At 40.6% G+C, this 24583-nt stretch overlaps 1 protein-coding gene and 1 long non-coding RNA gene across 7 annotated transcripts in view; one reads left to right on the forward strand and one right to left on the reverse strand.

Moving 5' to 3' along the window:
• ASS1 (argininosuccinate synthase 1) overlaps positions 1-24583 on the forward strand; it is a 166998-nt gene that overhangs the window by 40532 nt on the left and 101883 nt on the right. The window contains exons 2-5 of one of the 6 annotated variants that reach the window (XM_053696091.1): positions 357-524; positions 6252-6364; positions 11003-11071; positions 17397-17585. In XM_053696091.1, coding sequence (XP_053552066.1) covers positions 6257-6364; positions 11003-11071; positions 17397-17585 — 366 coding nt within the window. In that variant the 5' untranslated portion in view covers positions 357-524; positions 6252-6256. Of the gene's footprint in view, positions 1-356; positions 554-812; positions 833-6251; positions 6365-11002; positions 11072-17396; positions 17586-24583 lie in introns of those variants that run through there. The other 5 variants (XM_053696090.1, XM_053696089.1, XM_053696088.1 and 2 more) reach the window with 5 other exon arrangements.
• Positions 8258-24454, reverse strand: LOC128643138 (uncharacterized). The gene is made up of 4 exons (XR_008399776.1): positions 24379-24454; positions 20967-21030; positions 16605-16697; positions 8258-8307 (listed from the first exon to the last, which is right to left on the reverse strand). It is a non-coding gene; the product is annotated as an uncharacterized LOC128643138 (long non-coding RNA).

Here is a 24583-nt window from a genome sequence, read left to right on the forward strand (position 1 = left end):
TGGGAATACTGGTTACCGACGTATACTTATGTTAGTTAGTGGTGTTTGTCAGACAGACCCATCTCTGTGCAAGAACAGAAAACACCACTAACATAAGTATACTGTTTGTCTGTAACCAGTATTCCCAGGCTAAACACCTGTTGCTACACACACAGTCAGACAGACACATCTCTGTGCAAGAATTTAGTGTGTGTGTCACCAGGGAAGTTAGCAATAAAATATAAAGAGAGAAAGTGTAAAAAACCAAACACCCTTATAATTGCTTATCCCATTATTAGAATGTAGTTGCTCATCCCAGGGGGGTTGAATTTCTTATCTAATGTTTTTTTTTTCTTCAATATTTCTTGTCTTTAAAGCTTGTTCCCTGAACTGCGAAAAGAAGTGATCAAAGCATTGATCTGTATCTACAGACTCCCACCGAGGACAAGACGGTAATAACAGACTCCCACCAAGGACCAGACGGTAATAACAGACTCCCACCGCTGACCAGACGGTAATAACAGACTCCCACCGCTGACCAGACGGTAATAAGACTCCCACCGCTGACCAGACGGTAATAACAGACTCCCACCGCGGACCAGACGGTAATAACAGACTCCCACCGCGGACCAGACGGTAATAACAGACTCCCACCGCGGACCAGACGGTAATAACAGACTCCCACCGCGGACCAGACGGTAATAACAGACTCCCACCGCGGACCAGACGGTAATAACAGACTCCCACCGCGGACCAGACGGTAATAACAGACTCCCACCGCGGACCAGACGGTAATAACAGACTCCCACCGCGGACCAGACGGTAATAACAGACTCCCACCGCGGACCAGACGGTAATAACAGACTCCCGCCGCGGACCAGACGGTAATAACAGACTCCCGCCGCGGACCAGACGGTAATAACAGACTCCCGCCGCGGACCAGACGGTAATAACAGACTCCCGCCGCGGACCAGACGGTAATAACAGACTCCCGCCGCGGACCAGACGGTAATAACAGACTCCCGCCGCGGACCAGACGGTAATAACAGACTCCCGCCGCGGACCAGACGGTAATAACAGACTCCCGCCGCGGACCAGACGGTAATAACAGACTCCCGCCGCGGACCAGACGGTAATAACAGACTCCAGCCGCGGACCAGACGGTAATAACAGACTCCAGCCGCGGACCAGACGGTAATAACAGACTCCAGCCGCCGACTAGACGGTAATAACAGATTCCCGCCGCCGCCCCCCCGGACGGTAATAAGACTCCCGCCGCCTGCCAGACAGTAATATTGTTACTATAATGACTGCAATGGTTTCCTGTGTGTTCCCTTCGTCTCAGTGTTACCTTCTGTGACTTCAGTGAATATCCAGTAGGGAACAGAGGAACACTAATATTTTAGCTGCATTATATAAATCAGTTGTGCGGGGACAGACCAATGAGTGTTAGGTAGTTTAGTTTTCTTTATTCCCTGATTTACTTAAAGTGATGGTAAACTCTCCCCTTTATAAAATCAGATGCGGAATGTTAGTGATATTTTAGATGGAGCTTAATTAATCAGTTGTAATGAAGTTGCGCTATAACTTACTATCTAATAAATTATGGATTTAAACTTGGGAGCTCATGCCAATGTGAGACCCAGAGTCCTGGGAAGTATCGGACATAACTACCCTCAGGCATCGCAGGGATTCGTCCTAAGCCTCCCTCTGAGGGACTCGGGTATTTCCTACTGCAATTCTCTGTGATACTCGATACCTGCACTGGATGGGCTCTCTACTGGATACTGCTGCATTGATATAGATGAGATGCCGGGTAAGCCAGTGGAGCGGTGCTGCGTAAGTTAAGTTACTTTACACAGCGCACACACAGCCCAGAGGCTATTTGAATGTACTCTAAGCACAGGGGACTTAGCTTGCTCTCCTCGTGACACATTTTATTTATTTTAAATTCCCTACCTAGACTTTTCTTATGAGGGACATAGCCAAGTAACACTGTTGCCCTTCACAGCCCTCTGGGGAGATATTTTTATGTCGCTTTTTAGAAAATAGGTGCCTGGCCCTTTAAGAAAACTGCTCAGTGCAGTTAGCTGATCCAATAGAGGAAGCCTGATTGTGCAGGGGGGCATGTTTTTATGAGGGAAGAGTATTTATTATACTTGGTGCACATTATATCATTTTAGGAAATTATAGGGCTTTATTTTCTAAAAGCTAAACATTTTCCCCTTACAAAGGAGCTGCCAGGGAGTTACTTGGGCAAGACTATGAAACCTGAGAGCATGTAATAATGTTAAAAACAATAAAGGATAGAGTGCCTAAATAAAAAGGGGGACCCAGCGGTCGCTAAAATATCCCCTCCAAGATAAATGAGATATATGTTATAGAGCAAAACAAAAATAAAGTGACTGCTCTCCTAAGCTTGGGTCAGCTAAAATAAAATGAACCACAATGGGTGTTATATGCCTGTTACTGAATAACAAAGTGATGCTATCGCTGAAATATAAAGGACACAATATAACAACCTGAAATAAGATGGATAATAGTATATTAAATATTATATAAAAAGGGGACGTCTCCCCATAAAGATAACCTAACATAGTGTCAACATAAAATCAAGTTTTATACTGTGTGGTCATAAAAAATGTCCACATAAAGGAAATGGTACAATGCTAAAACGTTTGGGTATATAACAATGTCTCCTTTTATAAGGGTATATTAATTGTAAGTACCTTATAGGTTGTAGAATGTGTCAATTGGAATCCTCCTAGCGGATCATTCTATGTATCCGAGGATAGCTGAATGGAAAAAAGGTTAAGTTAAATAACTTCTGGTAAAAGTTGGGCGGTTTGTTTGTTAGCGATACCGCTTCTGGGCTTTTATAGTCGTTAGTTGTCCTCCTCGGCAAAGCTCTTAACCCCGCTCTGGGCAGATAATGCAGTCTTCCTTGGCAGAGTTTGTTTGTCGCCTAGTGTACCTCGTTAGTACAGGTGATGCCGTTAGCTGTCCTCCTTGGCTCCGTCTGAGTGACGTGTTTGCTGTGTCCCAGTTTTGCTTTGCTATATTGTTCGTAAGTACACCTACCCTGAGGAGTTCCGAGTTTGAACAGAGGGAGGTGTATGTAGACAGAAACTTTTTATTTGAAATCCGCATCCACCAACAAAGTGATTTACTATCCACTATTAGTGGTAATCTTCAACTCCAATTCAACTATACTCACAATAGCGCTATTGTCACCTTTAACATCTTATTCTAAAAGGTTTATAGTGTATATAGCGCTGGACTTAAAACGTTTTTGCCTACCCGAAATACTGTCCTCCTCCTGGACAGAGAAAATGTATAATAAAACAGAGAATTGTTTTCGGGGGCGCTCAGTAAGCTCAGAACGTTAGAGATATGGGTATGATCACATTAATAATAGGGACCTTATTTAGGTCCCTATTATTAATGTGATCATACCCATATCTCTAACGTTTTGAGCTTACTGAGCGCCCCCGAAAACAATTCTCTGTTTTATTACACCTTTAACATCTTCACTGGTGACCTTTGATCAGGACGTCACACGGCAAACACGTCACTCAGACGGAGCCAAGGTGGACAGCTAACGGCATCACCTGTACTAACGTGGAACACTTGCCGACAAACAAACTCATGCCGAGAAGGACTGCATTATCTGCCCAGAGCGGTGTTAAGAGCTTTGCCGAGGAGGACAACTAATGACTATACCAGCCCAGAAGCGGTATCACTAACAAACAAACCGCCCGACTTTTACCAAAAGGTATTTACCTTAACCTTTTTTCCATTCAGCTATCCTCGGATACATAGAATGATCTGCTAGGAGGATTCCAATTGACACATTCTTCACCCTATAAGGTACTTACAATTAATATACCCTTATAAAAGGAGACATCGGTATATACCCAAACGTTTTAGCATTGTACCATTTCCTTTATGTGGACATTTTTTATGACCACACAGTATAAAACTTTATTTTATGTTGACACTATGTTAGGTTATCTTTATGGGGAGACATCCCCTTTTTATATATTATTTAATATACTATTATCCATCTTATTTCAGGTTGTTATATTGTGTCCTGTATTTTAAAAAGCAGAAATCTAAGCTAAGGAGCCGGCCTATTTTTGGTTCAGAACCCTGGATAGCGCTTGCTTATTGGTGGCTGCATTTAGGTACCAATCAGCAAGGACAACTTAGGTGCTGAACCAAAAACGGGCCAACTCCTAAGCTTACAGTCTTGCTTTTCAAATAAAGATAGCAAGTAAACGAAGAAAAATTGATAATATGAGTAAATTAGAAAGTTGCTTAAAATTCCTGCTCTATCTGAATCATGAAAGAAAAAAATTGGGTTTAGTGTCCCTTTAAGCTTAGAATTTTCTCTACCAATGTTATTGTTTGTGTATCTCTACATACTCTGCCATTACACGCTATGGAAAAAATGATTATGTCCCCTATAAAATCATGTAAAACAGTACATTAGAGGAATCATTTCCTGAGAACCCTCCTTGTACGTACATTACATGTGTTTTACAAGCTTGTTCCATTATGTCAGGTCAATACATCTGGGAGAGATATTTACCTCAGATTGTGCATGTGATTTAGTGACACCATTTTGATTCCTTTAAGGAATTATGTGCTGTCTATTGCTCAGTACCTGCGCACTTTACCTACTGAGTATGAGAATAGCTAGAAAGGCTACGGCTACATATTTTGTGGCTATTATTGAGTTTTTATACTCTTATTAAACTACATGCTATACATACACAGAAGGGTTATCATTTAATACTAAGCTGGCAGGAAAGTCTCCTCCTAAGCGTATCACTACTCTTTCTTAATGAGCAATTGTAACATTGTTTGCTTTGAAAGATTATACACCTTTGGAGCTGATTTGCAAAGCTGACACATGGTCTTCTCTGCATACTTTTTTACATATCTTATCGCTTTGATGTTTGTGCTTCTTGGAAAGAAGCCTTTGTCAGGAAAGTCCTTCAGGCAGCAGCGTCAGCTAAATAAGAACTGTCAAAAAAATTGTCTCACCCTTTCCGTAACATAAACCATCTGCTTGGGTATTAATCCCATATGTTATGGAGGACTGTGGACCATCATTTTACGAAAGAAAACAAATTTTAGGTTTACCTGATAAATTATTTTCTCTCGGAAAGATGATAGTCCATAGACCCCTCCTGTTTAAATTTTTGGGTGACAGTTCTAATGACATCTCTACAGACCCTGCTCTGTCTTTCCTACCAATATATTCCCTATTCTCTACTCGGCTATATGTTAAAGAGAGAAGTGGGAGGGATTTTATGCTCTGATATGAGTTCTTGACCTCCTCCTAGTGGTGGGAAATATATCCCATATGTTATGGAGGACTGTGGACCATCATCCTCCTTCCGAAATAAAGAAAATAATTTATCAGGTAAGCATAAATTTTTGTTTTTGAAGTGGGCAACAGAGCACAGGGAATTTCATATCTACATTAAAAAGTAAGTTATAGCGCATCTTTGTTACATCTGATGAATTGAACTCCAACTAAAATATCACTAATGTTCCTGATCTGTTTTTATAATGAGGAGAGTTTATAATCACTTTAAAGGGATATTAAACACTTTGGTAAAAAATAAATCTTTTATCAAAGTAAAAAAATAAGAGATTTTGTTAAAAAAAAAAAAAAAGTACTTGTTTTCTTGCAGAATTAGCTCTTAGAAATTCTCACTGTAGCCCCGCCCCCATTGTTATGAATGGATAATTTTTAAAAAGTTTTATTCTGTCAGTTCGGAGTATGAGCAAACCTGGCTCCCTGTTATCTAGTCTATTCACTTTATAGTAAACTTTATGACACCAGGCTAAGATGAACCTTCCTGCAGAGGCCCCTCCTCCTTGTAGGGCTGTGACACAAAGTAATGGACACTGCACAAATGTAGTGTAATAAAAAAGAAATACAAGATAAAATCCATTTAAATGGATAAATAACACATATTACAATGATTTATATTAAGTAAAAGCAAGTGCTTAGTATTTTTAATTACAACGGAACAGACTGTTTAACATCCCTTTAAAAGGTAGCAAGCAATGTCATATCTCCCTGTTACATACAGTGCAATATGGCACCTATTTATGTGTACAAGAAACCCTGCAGTGTGTGAATAGAGTGTCTGGTCATGCTACAGAAGTACTAAATGCTAATAAACCCTAGTGGTGCTGTTGAGTTGGGCATATGTCACTGTGATCTTACCCATTATATTTGGTTACCTTAGGCAACATGTCACAGACCAAAGGCACAGTGGTCCTGGCGTACAGTGGGGGCTTGGACACATCCTGTATTCTGGTTTGGCTGAAGGAAGAAGGATATGATGTAGTTGCTTATCTGGTGAGCAAATCCACATGCTGCACACACACTCTTACAAACCAGGGTGTATTTGTCAGGATATTTCCGTATATATACAATATATATGACAATGTAAGAACATAAAATTACAGGGCTAGATTTGATGCCAATACTAAATCTGCAGCTTGTTTAAAACTGGCTAAATGTGTATATAGTCTTAATTACAAAATGTGTGTTGCTCTCTAATGCTAAACATCCCCTCTTTAGTGACATTGATCAGTGAGATAGGAGACTGCTTTCCTCAGGGTGATTCCTCTTACTTTCAATTTTAGCTCCAAGTAGTTATCCGGTCTTAAAGTGTCAGTAAACTTTAAAAATAATGTTATATAATTCTGCACATAGTGCAGAATTATATAACATTATATTAGCCAAACATTATAAAACATAATTGTACCCTATTAATTTTTTAAAAAAACGCTGTTTTACAGACCCGCTCTCTGTACTCTGCTGAGCGGGTCTGTTATATTTACTCAGCGCATCGGGCCAGCTGTATAGTCACAGCCCGGCCCGACCCCGCTCCTGCTGTCTGACAGCAGGAGCGAGCTGCACTTAGTGCTATGGCGCGGTCGGGCCGGGCTGTGACTATACAGCTGGCCCGATGCGCTGAGTAAATATAACAGACCCGCTCAGCAGAGTACAGAGAGCGGGTCTGTAAAACAGCGGGTTTTTTAAAAAAATGAATAGGGTACAATTATGTTTTATAATGTTTGGCTAATATAATGTTATATAATTCTGCATTATGTGCAGAATTATATAACATTATTTTTAAGGTTTACTGTCCCTTTAAGACGCCCGCTTTGTGATCTTGTTGCTCCATTAGTATGATTGACATCCAATGCAGCCAATTAACAGCTTCCTTTTAAATATATATATTTAAAAGGAAGCTGTTAATTGGCTGCATTGGATGTCAATCATACTAATGGATATATATATTTTAATGTATATGCTTGTGATCTGTGTATTTTAACCTTTGCTATACCAGTAGTTTATCAAGCAAGCACTGCCACTTCAACACAATAATAAAAAAAAAAAATGATCCTGCCCCAGGATACTGCCCAGTCTGCCCGCCCCTAGAAACAGCCCTGCTTGTAACTTATACTGATTGGCTGGTACTAACTTAGGCATTTGTGAGACATCTAAGAGGGGAGTCTTAATGTTTGAGTGACAGCTTGGATAAGACATCATTGCATTTAAAGGGGCTGCAGAAACAACCTTTCAAATGGACTGAACTCTCTCTCTCCCATCCCCACTGGGGTTTTCTGCTTTTTGTTTACATATCTTTTCTATAACCAATACAGCAGTATTAAAAATGTCAGTATTTCAACAGGAATAATCCGTTTTCATATAGAAATAAGTATCTAGTCAGATGCATGAGATATGGAGGAAATGGCATCTTGTGCATGTTTCAAACACCACTAGCACTTTAAATGGAATTAAAATAATATTTATAAACAGAATGAGCAAATATTCTCTAGACGTCTGTCCCTGTGTATTAGCCATAGTATAAGTGGGTAGTAATTAAAGGGATAGTGTACTGTAAATGTTTCACCCCTTTAATGTCTTCCCAATGTTCAGTTTTACCAATGGGAGTGTAAAATTGTTTTACAGGTAACTCCTTTACCTTTATTTTGTTATTTCAGATGTCTCTGCCTTTCACTTTATCTGGGTCCTAATTAACTGATACCAGCCTTTTCTCAGGATCCCCCACACACCTTTCTCTGCTTACCAAGAGGGCTTTGAGTTATATTCTGTATCTGACAGGGCGTTAAATGCTGTGATCGGAGCAATTAATTCAGTTGTAACCTCTTGATTAATATGCAAGAGGTTGCCAATTCCTGCCTGGCGAGCTTATCTAAACGAGCAGTGACTTCCTTTGTCCATTCCTAGATTTCACCGACTCTTTCCCGCTGCAAGTTTTGGCAGAGCTGGAAAAGAAACATATGAGTAAATGAAACACACCCAAAAGCAAATAACTTCTTCCAGAAGCTGAAATAAATGATTTAGCTATTGGCTAATACATTTTATTCAGAGTAATTGTAACCAAGGGCTTGACAAATCCTGGCTACTGCTGTCTCCTGACGTTCCAGATAACTTTCCATATTTTATAAACAAACATCCTTTCCTGGCTCCTACAGTATTCTGGCTGGCTCCTCAAGTTTACATAAAGGGATTGCTCTCTATCCTGTTGCAGAAATAGCTATAATAAAAAAATATGTGACCGCTTTTCTTGTGGCTCCACTTCTACAAAAAGATCACAATTAAACTGTTATTATTTAGTGACAGTGCACTAGTTAGGTGTCATTTGACAATAGCTTAAAGGACAGTCTAGACCCAATATAAAAAAATATATATATATATATATATATATATATATATATATATTTGTAAAAAGTACATGAAACTTGTAAATAATCATTGTTTGTTAGCAGCTGAAATGGCCACCAAGCTCCGCCCACAGCTTTCTTCTGGTCCAGTTAGCGGTTTTCTTGTATGACAGTTTAGCAGCGCACGTTTTTAATATTTTTTTTCATTTAGCTATTTCATATTGCACATGCACAAATCAGCGTGCGAATAGGAGAACTTATCTAAGAGTCGATCGTGATTTGGAAAAACGTAACCAATATATACACGCAATAGGTGGGTGGAGCTTGGCGGACATTTTTGGCTCCTAACAAACGATGAATACTTAATTGTTTCATGTACTTCTTACCGCTTATAGATGTGGGACCAGTTGCAGGATGCTTCTCTGGTGTGTAACAATAAGTAACCAAAATGATGTATTGGGTCTAGACTCTCCCTTTTTAAGGCGGTTTGCAAGGGGCCGCAACACATGAATGCCAGTGCTCCTTCCCAGTAAATGTATAAGAAAACAAACCTGTAATAAACCCTAAATGACTATAAAGCACCTTGTAATTACAGGGCTACTCTATAATTATGTAATAAATTAACATACCGTTCATGTATGGAAACTATTGGAATACGTTAACATATTGTTTGCTGCAATTGCCTTGCATAATTTGGAGGAGCCAATCCACTCTTGTTTCTGGAGTAGACAGGGCTCTACACTCAGTTTATTAGGATAATGAAAAATAAGTAAAGTTTTTCTATCACCTCTTCTTATGATGCCTGTTTTGGACAGATATGTAGCAGGGTTACGCTTGTGACATCTGTAGTGAGCACTTCCAATTCTCAGAACTGGAAAACCAGCAATTTAAAACTAAAATGTCAAGAAAGGGGAACAAAATGAAATTGTGAAAGTTGTCACAGGATGGGGGTTGCTGTAGGTAGCGGGACAGTGACTTCCCTAGGTCCTGTAAAGGCCAGTTTCTAGCAGGGGGGGTTCAAGTAACTTTTAGCACCACTACAGCGGACAGGGTCAGTAGCTCAGACATGCGAGTCACAGCCTGCTGAGTATAGAACAAATCTTTAGTGATGTTTCACTAAGGCAGACAAAGTGACATTAGCCCATGCATGCCAGTGACACTCCCAAACACAGCTTAGAGTCTTTTTACTTCAGCCTCTTCTTGGCACATGTATTCCCGTTCCTCACCCTCCGTCAGGTACTATTCCAGTTTTTCCTGCCGTTTTCTCAGTTTGTAAAATAAGCCAGCTTATTTAGAGATGAACCAATCATAATTAAACGGTGACATTGCTCTTTGCCAAAGTATCTCTTCTGATTGGTTAATTAGCACCAAGGCAGGTGTAAAGATAACGGAGTTTGCACAGGCTTAATGAGAGATGACAAGACATTGTTACACCGTGATTTTGGTCATGCACAGGTCACAACTGTATGGTACATAAACCTGTAATCTAGGCCAAAATTACCAGCCCCCGCTCCAAGCAACTTTAAATTCCTGCACATCAGTCATGTGACTTTATTTTGAATCTAACAGTTTAGATCCGTAATCAACTTCCTTCTCCAAAATGATCTGGCCTGAGCAGAAATAATTCCCTCTAAGCTATCAACAGGGCCTTGTGTTGAGCGGTAACGTGTGCTCTAGATCAGTGGTTGCCAACCGTGGTCCTCAAGGACCCCCAACAGTCCTGGTTTTCATTATAGCTGAACCAGTGCACAGGTGAAGTAATCAGCTGATGGATGAGAGCAGGTTGGTTACAGATCAGCTGATTACTTCACCTGTGCACTGGTTTAGCTATAATGAAAACCAGGACTGTTGGGGGTCCTTGAGGACCGCGGTTGGCAACCACTGCTCTAGATCACCTTTAAAGCAAGCTTGTAGCATCCACCACGTAACAAGAGTGGAATATATACAGATATTTACATTTGTGAGCACAAAATACCCCAAACGTTCTGCTCCTCAACATTCTATTTTTATTTAGCCTTTATTCCCTAATGTGGTTTAGATCTTTGTTACATCTGAAAGACTTTATGTATCTACAATGTTTTCCAATAAAGGTTTAAATTGTCACACAGAGGGGAAAAAACAAACTGCAGATCATTGGCACATAGATTAGAAAAGAGAGAATCCTATTCATCAGAGATCTATATTTGTTGTTTAGAGAAGCATTTGTCTGCATGGGATGTTGTCGTGTGATTTGTTTGCTTTAGTTTTGGTATAGTTTTCACCTGCTTCCTGATGATAAATGTTGTTTTTTGACTAGGCAAATATAGGGCAAAATGAAGACTTTGAGGAAGCACGGAAGAAGGCTTTGAAGCTGGGAGCTAAAAAGGTAAGGCAACAATTTGCATTAGTAAAGGGATATATACATCAGCAGTAATGTGTTATATCTAATGCACTGTATACATCAGCAGTAATGTGTTATATATGTAATGCACTGTATATATCAGCAGTAATGTACTGTATATATCAGCAGTAATGTGTTATATATGTAATGCACTGTATATATCAGCAGTAATGTACTGTATATATCAGCAGTAATGCACTGTGTATATCAGCAGTAATGTACTGTATATATCAGCAGTAATGCACTGTATATATCAGCAGTAATGTACTGTATATATCAGCAGTAATGTACTGTATATATCAGCAGTAATGTACTGTATATATCAGCAGTAATGTGTTATATATGTAATGCACTGTATATATCAGCAGTAATGCACTGTATATATCAGCAGTAATGTACTGTATATATCAGCAGTAATGTGTTATATATGTAATGCACTGTATATATCAGCAGTAATGTACTGTATATATCAGCAGTAATGTACTGTATATATCAGCAGTAATGCACTGTATATATCAGCAGTAATGTACTGTATATATCAGCAGTAATGTACTGTATATATCAGCAGTAATGTGTTATATATGTAATGCACTGTATATATCAGCAGTAATGTACTGTATATATATCAGCAGTAATGTACTGTATATATATCAGCAGTAATGTACTGTATATATCAGCAGTAATGTACTGTATACATCAGCAGTAATGAACTGTATATATCAGCAGTAATGTGTTATATATGTAATGCACAGTATATATCAGCAGTAATGTGTTATATATGTAATGCACTGTATATATCAGCAGTAATGTGTTATATATGTAATGCACTGTATATATCAGCAGTAATGTGTTATATATGTAATGCACTGTATATATCAGCAGTAATGTACTGTATATATCAGCAGTAATGTACTGTATATATCAGCAGTAATGCACAGTATATATCAGCAGTAATGTGTTATATATCTAATGCACTGTATACATCAGCAGTAATGTGTTATATATGTAATGCACTGTATATATCAGCAGTAATGTGTTATATATGCACTGTATATATCAGCAGTAAAGTGTTATATATGTAATGCACTGTATATATCAGCAGTAATGTGTTATATATGTAATGCACTGTATAGATCAGCAGTAATGTGTTATATATGTAATGCACTGTATAGATCAGCAGTAATGTGTTATATATGTAATGCAGTGTATATATCGGCAGTAAAGTGTTATATATGTAATGCAGTGTATATATCAGCAGTAAAGTGTTATACAGGGAGTGCAGAATTAATAGGCAAATGAGTATTTTGACCACATCATCCTCTTTATGCATGTTGTCTTACTCCAAGCTGTATAGGCTCGAAAGCCTACTACCAATTAAGCATATTAGGTTATGTGCATCTCTGTAATGAGAAGGGGTGTGGTCTAATGACATCAACACCCTATATCAGGTGTGCATAATTATTAGGCAACTTCCTTTCCTTTGGCAAAATGGGTCAAAAGAAGGACTTGACAGGCTCAGAAAAGTAAAAAATAGTGAGATATCTTGCAGAGGGATGCAGCACTCTTAAAATTGCAAAGCTTCTGAAGCGTGATCATCGAACAATCAAGCTTTTCATTCAAAATAGTCAACAGAGTCGCAAGAAGCGTGTGGAAAAACCAAGGCGCAAAATAACTGCCCATGAACTGAGAAAAGTCAAGCGTGCAGCTGCCAAGATGCCACTTGCCACCAGTTTGGCCATATTTCAGAGCTGAAACATCACTGGAGTGCCCAAAAGCACAAGGTGTGCAATACTCAGAGACATGGCCAAGGTAAGAAAGGCTGAAAGACGACCACCACTGAACAAGACACACAAGCTGAAACGTCAAGACTGGGCCAAGAAATATCTCAAGACTGATTTTTCTAAGGTTTTATGGACTGATGAAATGAGAGTGAGTCTTGATGGGCCAGATGGATGGGCCCGTGGCTGGATTGGTAAAGGGCAGAGAGCTCCAGTTCGACTCCAGCAAGGTGGAGGTGGAGTACTGGTTTGGGCTGGTATCATCAAAGATGAGCTTGTGGGGCCTTTTCGGGTTGAGGATGGAGTCAAGCTCAACTCCCAGTCCTACTGCCAGTTTCTGGAAGACACCTTCTTCAAGCAGTGGTACAGGAAGAAGTCTGCATCCTTCAAGAAAAACATGATTTTCATGCAGGACAATGCTCCATCACACGCGTCCAAGTACTCCACAGTGTGGCTGGCAAGAAAGGGTATAAAAGAAGAAAATCTAATGACATGGCCTCCTTGTTCACCTGATCTGAACCCCATTGAGAACCTGTGGTCCATCATCAAATGTGAGATTTACAAGGAGGGAAAACAGTACACCTCTCTGAACAGTGTCTGGGAGGCTGTGGTTGCTGCTGCACGCAATGTTGATGGTGAACAGATCAAAACACTGACAGAATCCATGGATGGCAGGCTTTTGAGTGTCCTTGCAAAGAAAGGTGGCTATATTGGTCACTGATTTGTTTTTGTTTTGTTTTTGAATGTCAGAAATGTATATTTGTGAATGTTGAGATGTTATATTGGTTTCACTGGTAAAAATAAATAATTGAAATGGGTATATATTTGTTTTTTGTTAAGTTGCCTAATAATTATGCACAGTAATAGTCACCTGCACACACAGATATCCCCCTAAAATAGCTAAAACTAAAAACAAACTAAAAACTGCTTCCAAAACTATTCAGCTTTGATATTAATGAGTTTTTTGGGTTCATTGAGAACATGGTGGTTGTTCAATAATAAAATTAATCCTCAAAAATACAACTTGCCTAATAATTCTGCACTCCCTGTATATGCTGAGTATATATCAGTGATTCAGCAGTAATGTGTTATATATGCTGAGTATATATCAGGAGTAATGTGTTATATATGCACTGTATATATCAGTAGTACTGTGTTATATATGCACTGTATATTTCAGGAGTAATGTGTTATATATGCACTGTATATTTCAGGAGTAATGTGTTATATATGCACTGTATATATCAGGAGTACTGTGTTATATATGCACTGTATATATCAGTAGTACTGTGTTATATATGCACTGTATATATCAGTAGTACTGTGTTATATATGCACTGTATATATCAGTAGTACTGTGTTATATATGCACTGTATATATCAGTAGTACTGTGTTAGTAGTACTGTGTTATATATGCACTGTATATATCAGGAGTACTGTGTTATATATGCACTGTATATATCAGGAGTACTGTGTTATATATGCACTGTATATATCGGGAGTAATGTGTTTATATATGCACTGTATATATCAGCAGTACTGTGTTATATATGCACAGTATATATCAGAAGTAATGTGTTTTATATATGCACGTTAAATTTCAGCAGTAATGTGTTATAAATGCACTGTATATATCAGCAGTAGTTATATATGCACGTTAAATATCAGCAGTAATGTGTTATATATGCACGTTAAATATCAGCAGTTACACAGTGAATGTATTAAATTATTTAAAACCTTTTATTTTTATTTTTTTGCAAATTTGCATTGTTATGTAGCCCAAGGATACACCACTTGAAAAGCTATTATCTTATCTCATCTGCTATGACCAGTTAGCATTAATATAAATGCAGTGGCGTCACTAGGGGGTGCAGGCCGCACCGGGGTGACACCCTGCAGGGGGTGACACCACCCAGATTTTTTTTTTTTTTTTTTTTATTTTATTGAAATTCAAAGAAATACAATGTAGAGACGCATAGATTTTTTTTATTAGAGGGGCCAGCATTTGTGAACTTTAGTGGGACTGGGGAAGTTGTAGACACTTAATTTTTTTGCCCCTTGAGCCAGTGCTGTAATTTCCACAAATAGTTTTCCCGGCTGCTTTTGCTTGTTTGTACTTTGCTCCTCCCCTGCCCAATTTCACTATGAATGTTGTGGGCGTGTCGTGGGGCTTGCAAAGTTGCGCTGCTAGCCTAAACCTACCTGCCTATCTGTGCTCACTGCTCAGTGACGTGTGGAGCAGTGGAGTCACTCACTGCTGTGCTGTCTCTCTAAACGGGAAATTGTGAGGGGGATGCCTGGCACCTGACCGCATGACTGTCTGACACTCTCTCTAAAGTGAAGGAGCCACGTATGATGCCCACCAGACCGGTACGGTTACGGTACACTAAGTGCACACTGAAGAGGTAGGAGGGGAGGGCGGGCGGGGGTCTGGGGGTGGGCAGAGTGCAGAGGTGCTTGGCCATAAGAAGCGGTAGGCAAGCGGCCCGGGGCTGTGCACTGACAGACTTGGAACAGAGTCAGAGAGCAGAATTTTCATAGTTTGCGCGCCTAAACCTTTTCTTTAGTGATTTATTATAGAGTGCTCTGTTTATGTTTCATTTGATGCTCTGCTGAGCCAGGGACCAGCTCTAGGCATGAGCTTTATAATTATTGCAGTGCAGTTTACATATTTTGTATGTGTGTGTGTGTCTGAGTGTTTTTGTGTGTCTCAGTGTTTTTTTGTGTCTCAGTGTTTTTGTGTGTCTCAGTGTTTTTGTGTGTCTCAGTGTTTTTGTGTGTGTCTCTCAGTGTTTGTGTGTGTGTCTCTCAGTGTTTGTGTGTGTGTCTCAGTGTTTTTGTGTGTCAGTGTTTTTGTGTGTCAGTGTTTTTGTGTGTGTCTCAGTGTTTGTGTGTGTGTCTCAGTGTTTTTGTGTGTTTTTGTGTGTGTGTCTCAGTGTTTGTGTGTGTGTGTCTCAGTGTTTGTGTGTGTGTGTCTCAGTGTTTGTGTGTGTGTGTCTCAGTGTTTGTGTGTGTGTCTCAGTGTTTGTGTGTGTGTCTCAGTGTTTGTGTGTGTGTCTCTCAGTGTTTGTGTGTGTCTCAGTGTTTGTGTGTGTCTCAGTGTTTGTGTGTCTCTCAGTGTTTGTGTGTGTGTGTCTCAGTGTTTGTGTGTGTGTCTCTCAGTGTTTGTGTGTGTGTCTCTCAGTGTTTGTGTGTGTCTCAGTGTTTTTGTGTGTGTCTCAGTGTTTGTGTGTGTGTCTCAGTGTTTGTGTGTGTGTCTCAGTGTTTGTGTGTGTGTGTCTCAGTGTTTGTGTGTGTGTGTCTCAGTGTTTGTGTGTGTGTGTCTCAGTGTTTGTGTGTGTGTGTCTCAGTGTTTGTGTGTGTGTCTCTCAGTGTTTGTGTGTGTGTCTCAGTGTTTTTGTGTGTCTCAGTGTTTTTGTGTGTGTCTCAGTGTTTTTGTGTGTGTCTCAGTGTTTGTGTGTGTGTCTCAGTGTTTGTGTGTGTGTCTCTGTGTTTGTGTGTGTGTCTCTGTGTTTGTGTGTGTGTCTCTGTGTTTGTGTGTGTGTCTCTGTGTTTGTGTGTGTGTCTCTGTGTTTGTGTGTGTGTCTCAGTGTTTGTGTGTGTGTGTGTCTCAGTGTTTGTGTGTGTGTGTCTCAGTGTTTTTGTGTGTGTGTGTGTGTCTGAGTGTGTTTTTGTGTGTATCTGCTTTCTGGGGGGGGGGGGGGCGACACCATAACTTACCGCACCGGGTGATACCAACCCTAGTGACACCACTGTATAAATGCGCTCCTGCACTGATCATCTGTTTACTGTATAGCATGCTGCAGGTTCAGGGTTCTGCGCTCCATAATCTCTGGGGGCAGTGGAAAAACCATTGTTACATTTTGGAAAGGTTGCCTAAATAAATACATGAAGTGCATTGTTAAAGGGACAGTCAACACCAAAATTGCTGTAGTTTAAAAAGATAGATAATGCCTTTACTAACCCATTCCCCAGCTTTGCACAAACAACATTGTTATATTAATATACTCTATAACCTTAAAACCTAAATTCCTGCCTGTTTCTAAGCCACTACAGACAGCCTCTTATCACATGCTTTTTTTATTCGCTTTTCACAACAGGAGACTGCTAGTTCATGTGAACCATATAGATAACATTGTGCTCACGTCTGTGGGTTGTGACAGACACTGCAATAATTGGATAAAATGCAAGAAAATAAAGTCATGTGATCAGGGGGCTGTCAGAAGAGGCTTAGATACAAGGTACTCACAGAGATAAAACGTATATTAATATAACAGTTGGTTATGCAAAACTGGGGAATGGGTAATAAAGGGATTATCTATCTTTTTATACAGTAAACATTGAGTTGACTGTCCCTTTAAGTCTTTGTTTACTATGCATGATTAAACATTTTGTGTGTGAGTACATTATTATTATTATTATTATTATTATTATTATTATTTTTTTACTGTAACCTTAAATGCCCCAGATGTAACATCCCACACCCCAGAGCTAATAGTTCGCTCTTTCTGTAACTACTCTCACTCTCTAGGTTTACATTGAGGATGTTCGTAAAGAATTTGTAGAGGAATTTATCTGGCCAGCAGTCCAAGCCAACGCCATCTATGAAGACCGCTACCCGCTGGGCACATCACTGGCACGGCCCTGCATTGCCAAGAAGCAAGTGGAAATTGCTAAGAAAGAAGGGGCAAAATATGTTTCCCATGGGGCCACTGGCAAGGTAGTATCTGCCATATTTGGTACAATAACTAGATACATATTCATCACTGATACGGCCAGTGGGCTGCTGGGGAAGTTGGTTGTCTTTTCTGCAGATGATACAAAATGTTTTAACAGAGTTAACATTTTATCCCCAGAAAAAATAGACAAAATTAGTGATATTAAAAAAAACTAGAGAACTGGATGAGTGGGATCAATCGTAGTGCAAAATTGTGCATTTAAAGGGATATAAAGGTTTCTCTATTGCTTGTATAACTGCGTTTAACCCTTTCAAAGGGGTTAAACGCATAGTTAGTTAGCTCCAGATTAATAATGCACTTCTGGGAGCTAGCTGAACACATTTGGTGAGACAATGACAAGAGACAAATGTGTGTGTACCACCAATAACCAGCTAGCTCCCAGTACTGAAGGATATGTATTATTTTCTACAATTAATACGGTAAAGTAAATTTGATAATAGAAGTGGATTTAAAAATTACATGTTCTATCTGTATCCTACTAGTTTGTTTGTATTAGCGGCAGAGCATGTGATAAACAATGCAACTGCGCAGCAGGGGAGGCCGGGAGGGTGTTTGTATTAGCGGCAGAGCATGTGATAAACAATGCAGCTGTGCAGCAGAGGGGGCAGTAGGGTGTTTGTATTAGCGGCAGAGCATGTGATAAATAATGCAGCTGTGCAGCAGGGGGGTACGGTAGGGTGTTTGTATTAGCGACAGAGCATGTGATAAACAATGCAGCTGTGCAGCAGTGGGGGGCGGTAGGGTGTTTGTATTAGCGGCAGAGCATGTGATAAACAATGCAGCTGTGCAGCAGGGGAGGCCGGTAGGGTGTTTGTATTAGCGGCAGAGCATGTGATAAACAATGCAGCTGTGCAGCAGGGGGGGTACGGTAGGGTGTTTGTATTAGCGACAGAGCATGTGATAAACAATGCAACTGCGCAGCAGGGGAGGCCGGGAGGGTGTTTGTATTAGCGGCAGAGCATGTGATAAACAATGCAGCTGTGCAGCAGAGGGGGCGGTAGGGTGTTTGTATTAGCGGCAGAGCATGTGATAAACAATGCAGCTGTGCAGCAGAGGGGGCGGTAGGGTCTTTGTATTAGCGGCAGAGCATGTGATAAACAATGCAGCTGTGCAGCAGGGGGGGTACGGTAGGGTGTTTGTATTAGCGACAGAGCATGTGATAAACAATGCAGCTGTGCAGCAGAGGGGGCGGTAGGGTGTTTGTATTAGCGGCAGAGCATGTGATAAACAATGCAGCTGTGCCGCAGAGGGGGGCAGTAGGGTGTTTGTATTAGGGCAGAGCATGTGATAAACAATGCAGCTGTGCAGCAGGGGGGGTACGGTAGGGTGTTTGTATTAGGGCAGAGCATTTGATAAACAATGCAGCTGTGCAGCAGAGGGGGCAGTAGGGTGTTTGTATTAGCGACAGAGCATGTGATAAACAATGCAGCTGTGCAGCAGAGGGGGCAGTAGGGTGTTTGTATTAGCGGCAGAGCATGTGATAAACAATGCAGCTGTGCAGCAGAGGGGGCGGTAGGGTGTTTGTATTAGCGGCAGAGCATGTGATAAACAATGCAGCTGTGCAGCAGGGGAGGCCGGTAGGGTGTTTGTATTAGCGGCAGAGCATGTGATAAACAATGCAACTGCGCAGCAGGGGAGGCCGGGAGGGTGTTTGTATTAAAGGCAGAGCATGTGATAAAGAATGCAGCTGTGCAGCAGGGGGGGGGGGGGGGCGGTAGGGTGTTTGTATTAGCGGCAGAGCATGTGATAAACAATGCAGCTGTGCCGCAGAGGGGGGCAGTAGGGTGTTTGTATTAGCGGCAGAGCATGTGATAAACAATGCAGCTGTGCAGCAGAGGGGGGCAGTAGGGTGTTTGTATTAGCGGCAGAGCATGTGATAAACAATGCAGCTGTGCAGCAGGGGGGGTACGGTAGGGTGTTTGTATTAGCGGCAGAGCATGTGATAAACAATGCAGCTGTGCAGCAGGGGGGGTACGGTAGGGTGTTTGTATTAGCGACAGAGCATGTGATAAACAATGCAGCTGTGCAGCAGAGGGGGCAGTAGGGTGTTTGTATTAGCGGCAGAGCATGTGATAAACAATGCAGCTGTGCAGCAGAGGGGGCAGTAGGGTGTTTGCTGCACAGCTGCATTATTTATCACATGCTCTGTCGCTAATACAAACACCCTACTGCCCCCTCTGCTGCACAGCTGCATTATTTATCACATGCTCTGTCGCTAATACAGAGGGGGCAGTAGGGTGTTTGTATTAGCGACAGAGCATGTGATAAATAATGCAGCTGTGCAGCAGGGGGTGCGGTAGGGTGTTTGTATTAGCGACAGAGCATGTGATAAATAATGCAGCTGTGCAGCAGGGGGGGTACGGTAGGGTGTTTGTATTAGCGACAGAGCATGTGATAAATAATGCAGCTGTGCAGCAGGGGGTGCGGTAGGGTGTTTGTATTAGCGACAGAGCATGTGATAAACAATGCAGCTGCGCCGCAGAGGGGGGGCAGTAGGGTGTTTGTATTAGCGGCTGAGCATGTGATAAACAATGCAGCTGCGCAGCAGGGGAGGCCGGTAGGGTGTTTGTATTAGCGACAGAGCATGTGATAAACAATGCAGCTGCGCCGCAGAGGGGGGGGCAGTAGGGTGTTTGTATTAGCGGCAGAGCATGTGATAAACAATGCAACTGTGCAGCAGGGGAGGCCGGTAGGGTGTTTGTATTAGCGACAGAGCATGTGATAAACAATGCAGCTGCGCCGCAGAGGGGGGGGCAGTAGGGTGTTTGTATTAGCGGCAGAGCATGTGATAAACAATGCAGGGGAGGCCGGTAGGGTGTTTGTATTAGCGGCAGAACATGTGATAAACTAGATATCTATCTATCATTTATTTTTATATATATAAAATACAGAGAGCTAGCACGAGTTAAGTCACCTGCCACTCCCAACAGCAGACAGCTGCCCCCCCCCCCAATCTGCCACCCTGGGCAAGTGCTTTGTTTGCCTAGGCCAAAATACTCCCCTGCTATTAAAGGGACATTAAACCCAATTTTTTTTATTTCATGATTCAGATAGAGAATACAATTTTAAACAACCATCCAATTTACTTCTATTATCTAATTTGCTTAATTCTTTGGATATCCTTTGTTAAATAAATGGCAATGCCCATGGGTGAGCCAATCACATGAGGCAAATATGTGCAGCCACCAATCAGAAGCTACTGAGCCTATCTAGATATGCTTTTCAGGAAGGCATATCAAGAGAATGAAGCAAATTAGATAAGAGAAGTTAATTAGAAAGTTGTTTAAAATGGTATTCTCTATCTGCATCATGAAAGAAAAAATTTGGGTTTAATGTCCCTTTAAGTACAGCAAATAACTTACTTGTTTTCTAGCAAAATGAGCACGTAGTCTCCTTGTAGACAAAAGGGAGCTGACTTGATGAGTACTGAAAAAGACACAAAATTAAACTCTCATTATTTATATAGAGCATATCGTTTTAAGCGCCTCTCACATTTGCTTCTGTTTTTAATTTGCTTCATTCTCTTCATAGCCGTTGTTGAAAAACACACCTAGGTAAGCTCTACAGCAGCAATGCACTACTTGGAGCTGCCTGCTTATTGGTGGCTGCACAAATATGCCTCTTGTGATTGGCTCATCAGTTTTGCTCAGCTAGCTCCCAATAAAGCACTACTGCTACTTCAACAACATTCCAATGCACCTCCATTATTTAAATATGCACAATCTTTTTATGTGCACTATCTCTGACACACCAGCTTCTACTGAGCATGTGCAAGAATCACAGGATATACGTGTCTGCCTTTTGTGATTGGCTAATGCATTAGGAAGGAAAATGTAACTGACACTGACAATGTCTTATTTAAAATTCAAACTAAGAGCTTTTGCATTGAGTATTTATTATGCACTTATTGATTCTGCTATTTTACTGTGTTTAGTGGTCCTTTTTAAGTTCTTCTGTTGCTTCCTGTCACATGATTTTTGCAGTAAAAATTCTCTGCTGAGCATATGTAAGAAACTGACTTCCTGCTAGTGCACGTGTCTGCTAGTGCACGTGTATACTGTGGAACCAACTCAGCTAAGTCCGTTTTGCTGTTTTTACCGCAGCTCAAGGTAAGACTACTACTGTAAATAATCAGGTAGATTACAAGTTATGTGCGCTATAGGGAATTTAACAAACGCAACAAAAGTTGCGTTATTTCACCCTCTATAGCGCAGCCAGTACAAGTTTTGAAACAGCCGGCTTGTACGTGCAATATGGTTGCGTTGAGCTCCATACCACACAAAATACAAGCGCTGCTTTGACGTGCTTGTGCACACTTTCCCCGTAGACATCAATGGGGAGAGAGTGTTAGAAAAAAAACAACACCTGCGATCGCGGAAAGAAAAGCTCTGTAACGCAGCCCCATTGATGTCTATGGGGAAAAAAAACTAACGTTTAAACCTAACATAAACCCCACATCTAAACACCCCTAATCTGCTGCCCCCGATATCGCCGACCTTGATTACCTTGTATCTAAGCCTCTGCAGACTGCCCCCTTATTTCAGTTCTTTTGACAGACTTACTTTTAAGCCAATCAGGGTAACTTCACGTGCATGAGCTCAATAATAGCTATATGAAACACATGAACGAACACCCTCTAGTGGTCAAAATGAATTTAGATTAGAGGCAGTCTTCAATGGCTAAGACATTAGCATATGAACCTCTTAAGTTTAGCTTTCAACCAAGAATACTAAGTGAACAAAGCATAATTGGTGATAAAAGTAAATTGGAAAGTTGTTTAAAATGACATTCCTATTTAAATCATGAAAGTTTTTTTTTTTTTTTTTTTTTTTTTTTCGGACTTGACTATCCCTTTAACCCCTAATCTGCCGCTTCCAATATCGCTGCCACTATACAAAAGTTATTAACCCCTATTCCCTCACACCTCAACATCGCCCACACTATAATAAATCTATTAACCCCTATTTCGCCGCCCCCGACATTGCTGCCACTAAATAAAGCTATTAACCCCTAAACCTCTGGCCTCCCATATCACTACCACTAAATAAACCTATTAACCCTTAAACCACCAGCCCCCCACATTGCAATAACCTAAATTAAACTATTAACCCCTAAACCTAACCGTAACCCTAACGCCCCCTAACTTTAACATAATTAAACTTACAATTATTAACTAAATAATACCTATTTAAAACTTAAAAACAAACTTACCTGTGAAATAAAACCTAAGCTAGCTACAATATAACTAATAGTTATATTGTAGCTAGCTTAGGTTTTATTTTTATTTCACAGGTAAGTCTGTATTTAATTTAACTAGGTAAACTAGTTATTAAATGGTTTATTAACTATTTAATAACTACCTAGTTAAAATAAATACAAACTTACCTGTGAAATAAAACCTAACCTGCCTTACACTAAAACACTAACATTACAAAAAATAAAAAAAACCTACCATTACCAAAAAATAACAAATCAAATTATCCAAAATAATAATAATTATTCCTATTCTAATACTCTTTTAAAAAAATAAAAAACCCACCCCAAAATAAAAAACCCTAATCTATAATAAACAACCAAGGGCCCTGAAAAGGGCCTTTTTGGGGGGACCTTAAAAGGGCCTTTTGTAGGGCATTGCCCTAAAGATAACAGCTCTTTTCCTACAAAAGAAAAACAAACATCCCCTAACAGTATACAAAACTCCACCCCCCAAACACACAATATAAAAATAAAGTTAAACCTTATCTACCCATTGCCCTGAAAAGGGCATATGTATGGGCATTCAGCTCTTTTAAGAGTGCCCACCCTAATCTAAAAAAAAAAACACCTAACACTAACACCTCTTTAGGTACTCACCGTTGTTGAAGTCCTGATTGCTCCATCTTTATCCAGGCGGCTCCATCTTTATCCATCGCAGGACCGGCATCTTCTTCATCCCTGCGGAGGTGGAGCGGCGATGCGCGGAAGCGAAGGTCCAGGCGGAGGTCCATCGATCCGACGTGGAGGTCCTCTTCATGCGATCGTCCGCCGCACACTGAGGATTGAAATGCAAGGTACCCCTTGCGGGGTTGGCGGTTTAGGGGTTTATTTAGTGGAAGTGATGTGAGAGGCCAGAGGTTTAGGGGTTAATAGGTTTATTATGGTGGTGGGGAGCGGCGGAATAAGGTTTAATAGATTTATTATAGTGTGGGCGATGTGTGGGGGAATAGGGGTTAATAACTTTAGTATAGTGGCGGCGATGTCGGGAGCGGCAGATTGGGGTTAATAAGTTTATTATAGTGATTGCGATGCGGGAGGGCCTCGGTTTAGTAGGTAGTTTATGTGTGTTTAGTATACTTTGTAACACTTTAGTTATGAGTTTTATGTAACAGTTTTGTAGCGTAAAACTCATAACTACTGGTCTCAGATTGCGAAATGGCTCTCGTCGGTATAGGCTGAAACGCAAGCTTTTTAGTCTCACCGCAAAACTTGTAATATCGGTGCTATGGAAGTCCCATGAAAAAACGCAATTTTTAGGTGTGCGGGACTGACGTTGCGTTACAGGCTAAAAGGCTTGCGTACCGCTATACCGACAAGACTTGTAATGGCTGCAGTGCTGTTTTAACGCTGAAATGACCATATTGTACATGTACAATTGTGTTCAGCAGTAGTAGTACATACTTTGAATTGAAGAGGTGGTATTTATACATAGTTTTTTTTTTTTTTTTTTTTTTTTCTCACATGATTTTTGAGCATGGTCAAGAACCTGATTGTAAGTGGTTGCTAGGAGACACTTACATAAACTTCAAACAGGAAACTCCTCCTTCCTGTAGAGACCATAGTCCCCTAGTGGGGTTGTGACAGGAAGTAATGGACCCTGCAAAAAAAATGAATTCATGATTAAGAGCAGCAATTTTAAACAACTTTCCAATTTACTTCCATTAACAAAATGTGCACAGTCTTTTTATATTTACACTTTTTGAGTCACCAGCTCCTACTGAGC

The sequence above is a fragment of the Bombina bombina genome, chromosome 12, assembly GCF_027579735.1.
Source record: "Bombina bombina isolate aBomBom1 chromosome 12, aBomBom1.pri, whole genome shotgun sequence".
Classification (NCBI taxonomy): domain Eukaryota; kingdom Metazoa; phylum Chordata; class Amphibia; order Anura; family Bombinatoridae; genus Bombina; species Bombina bombina.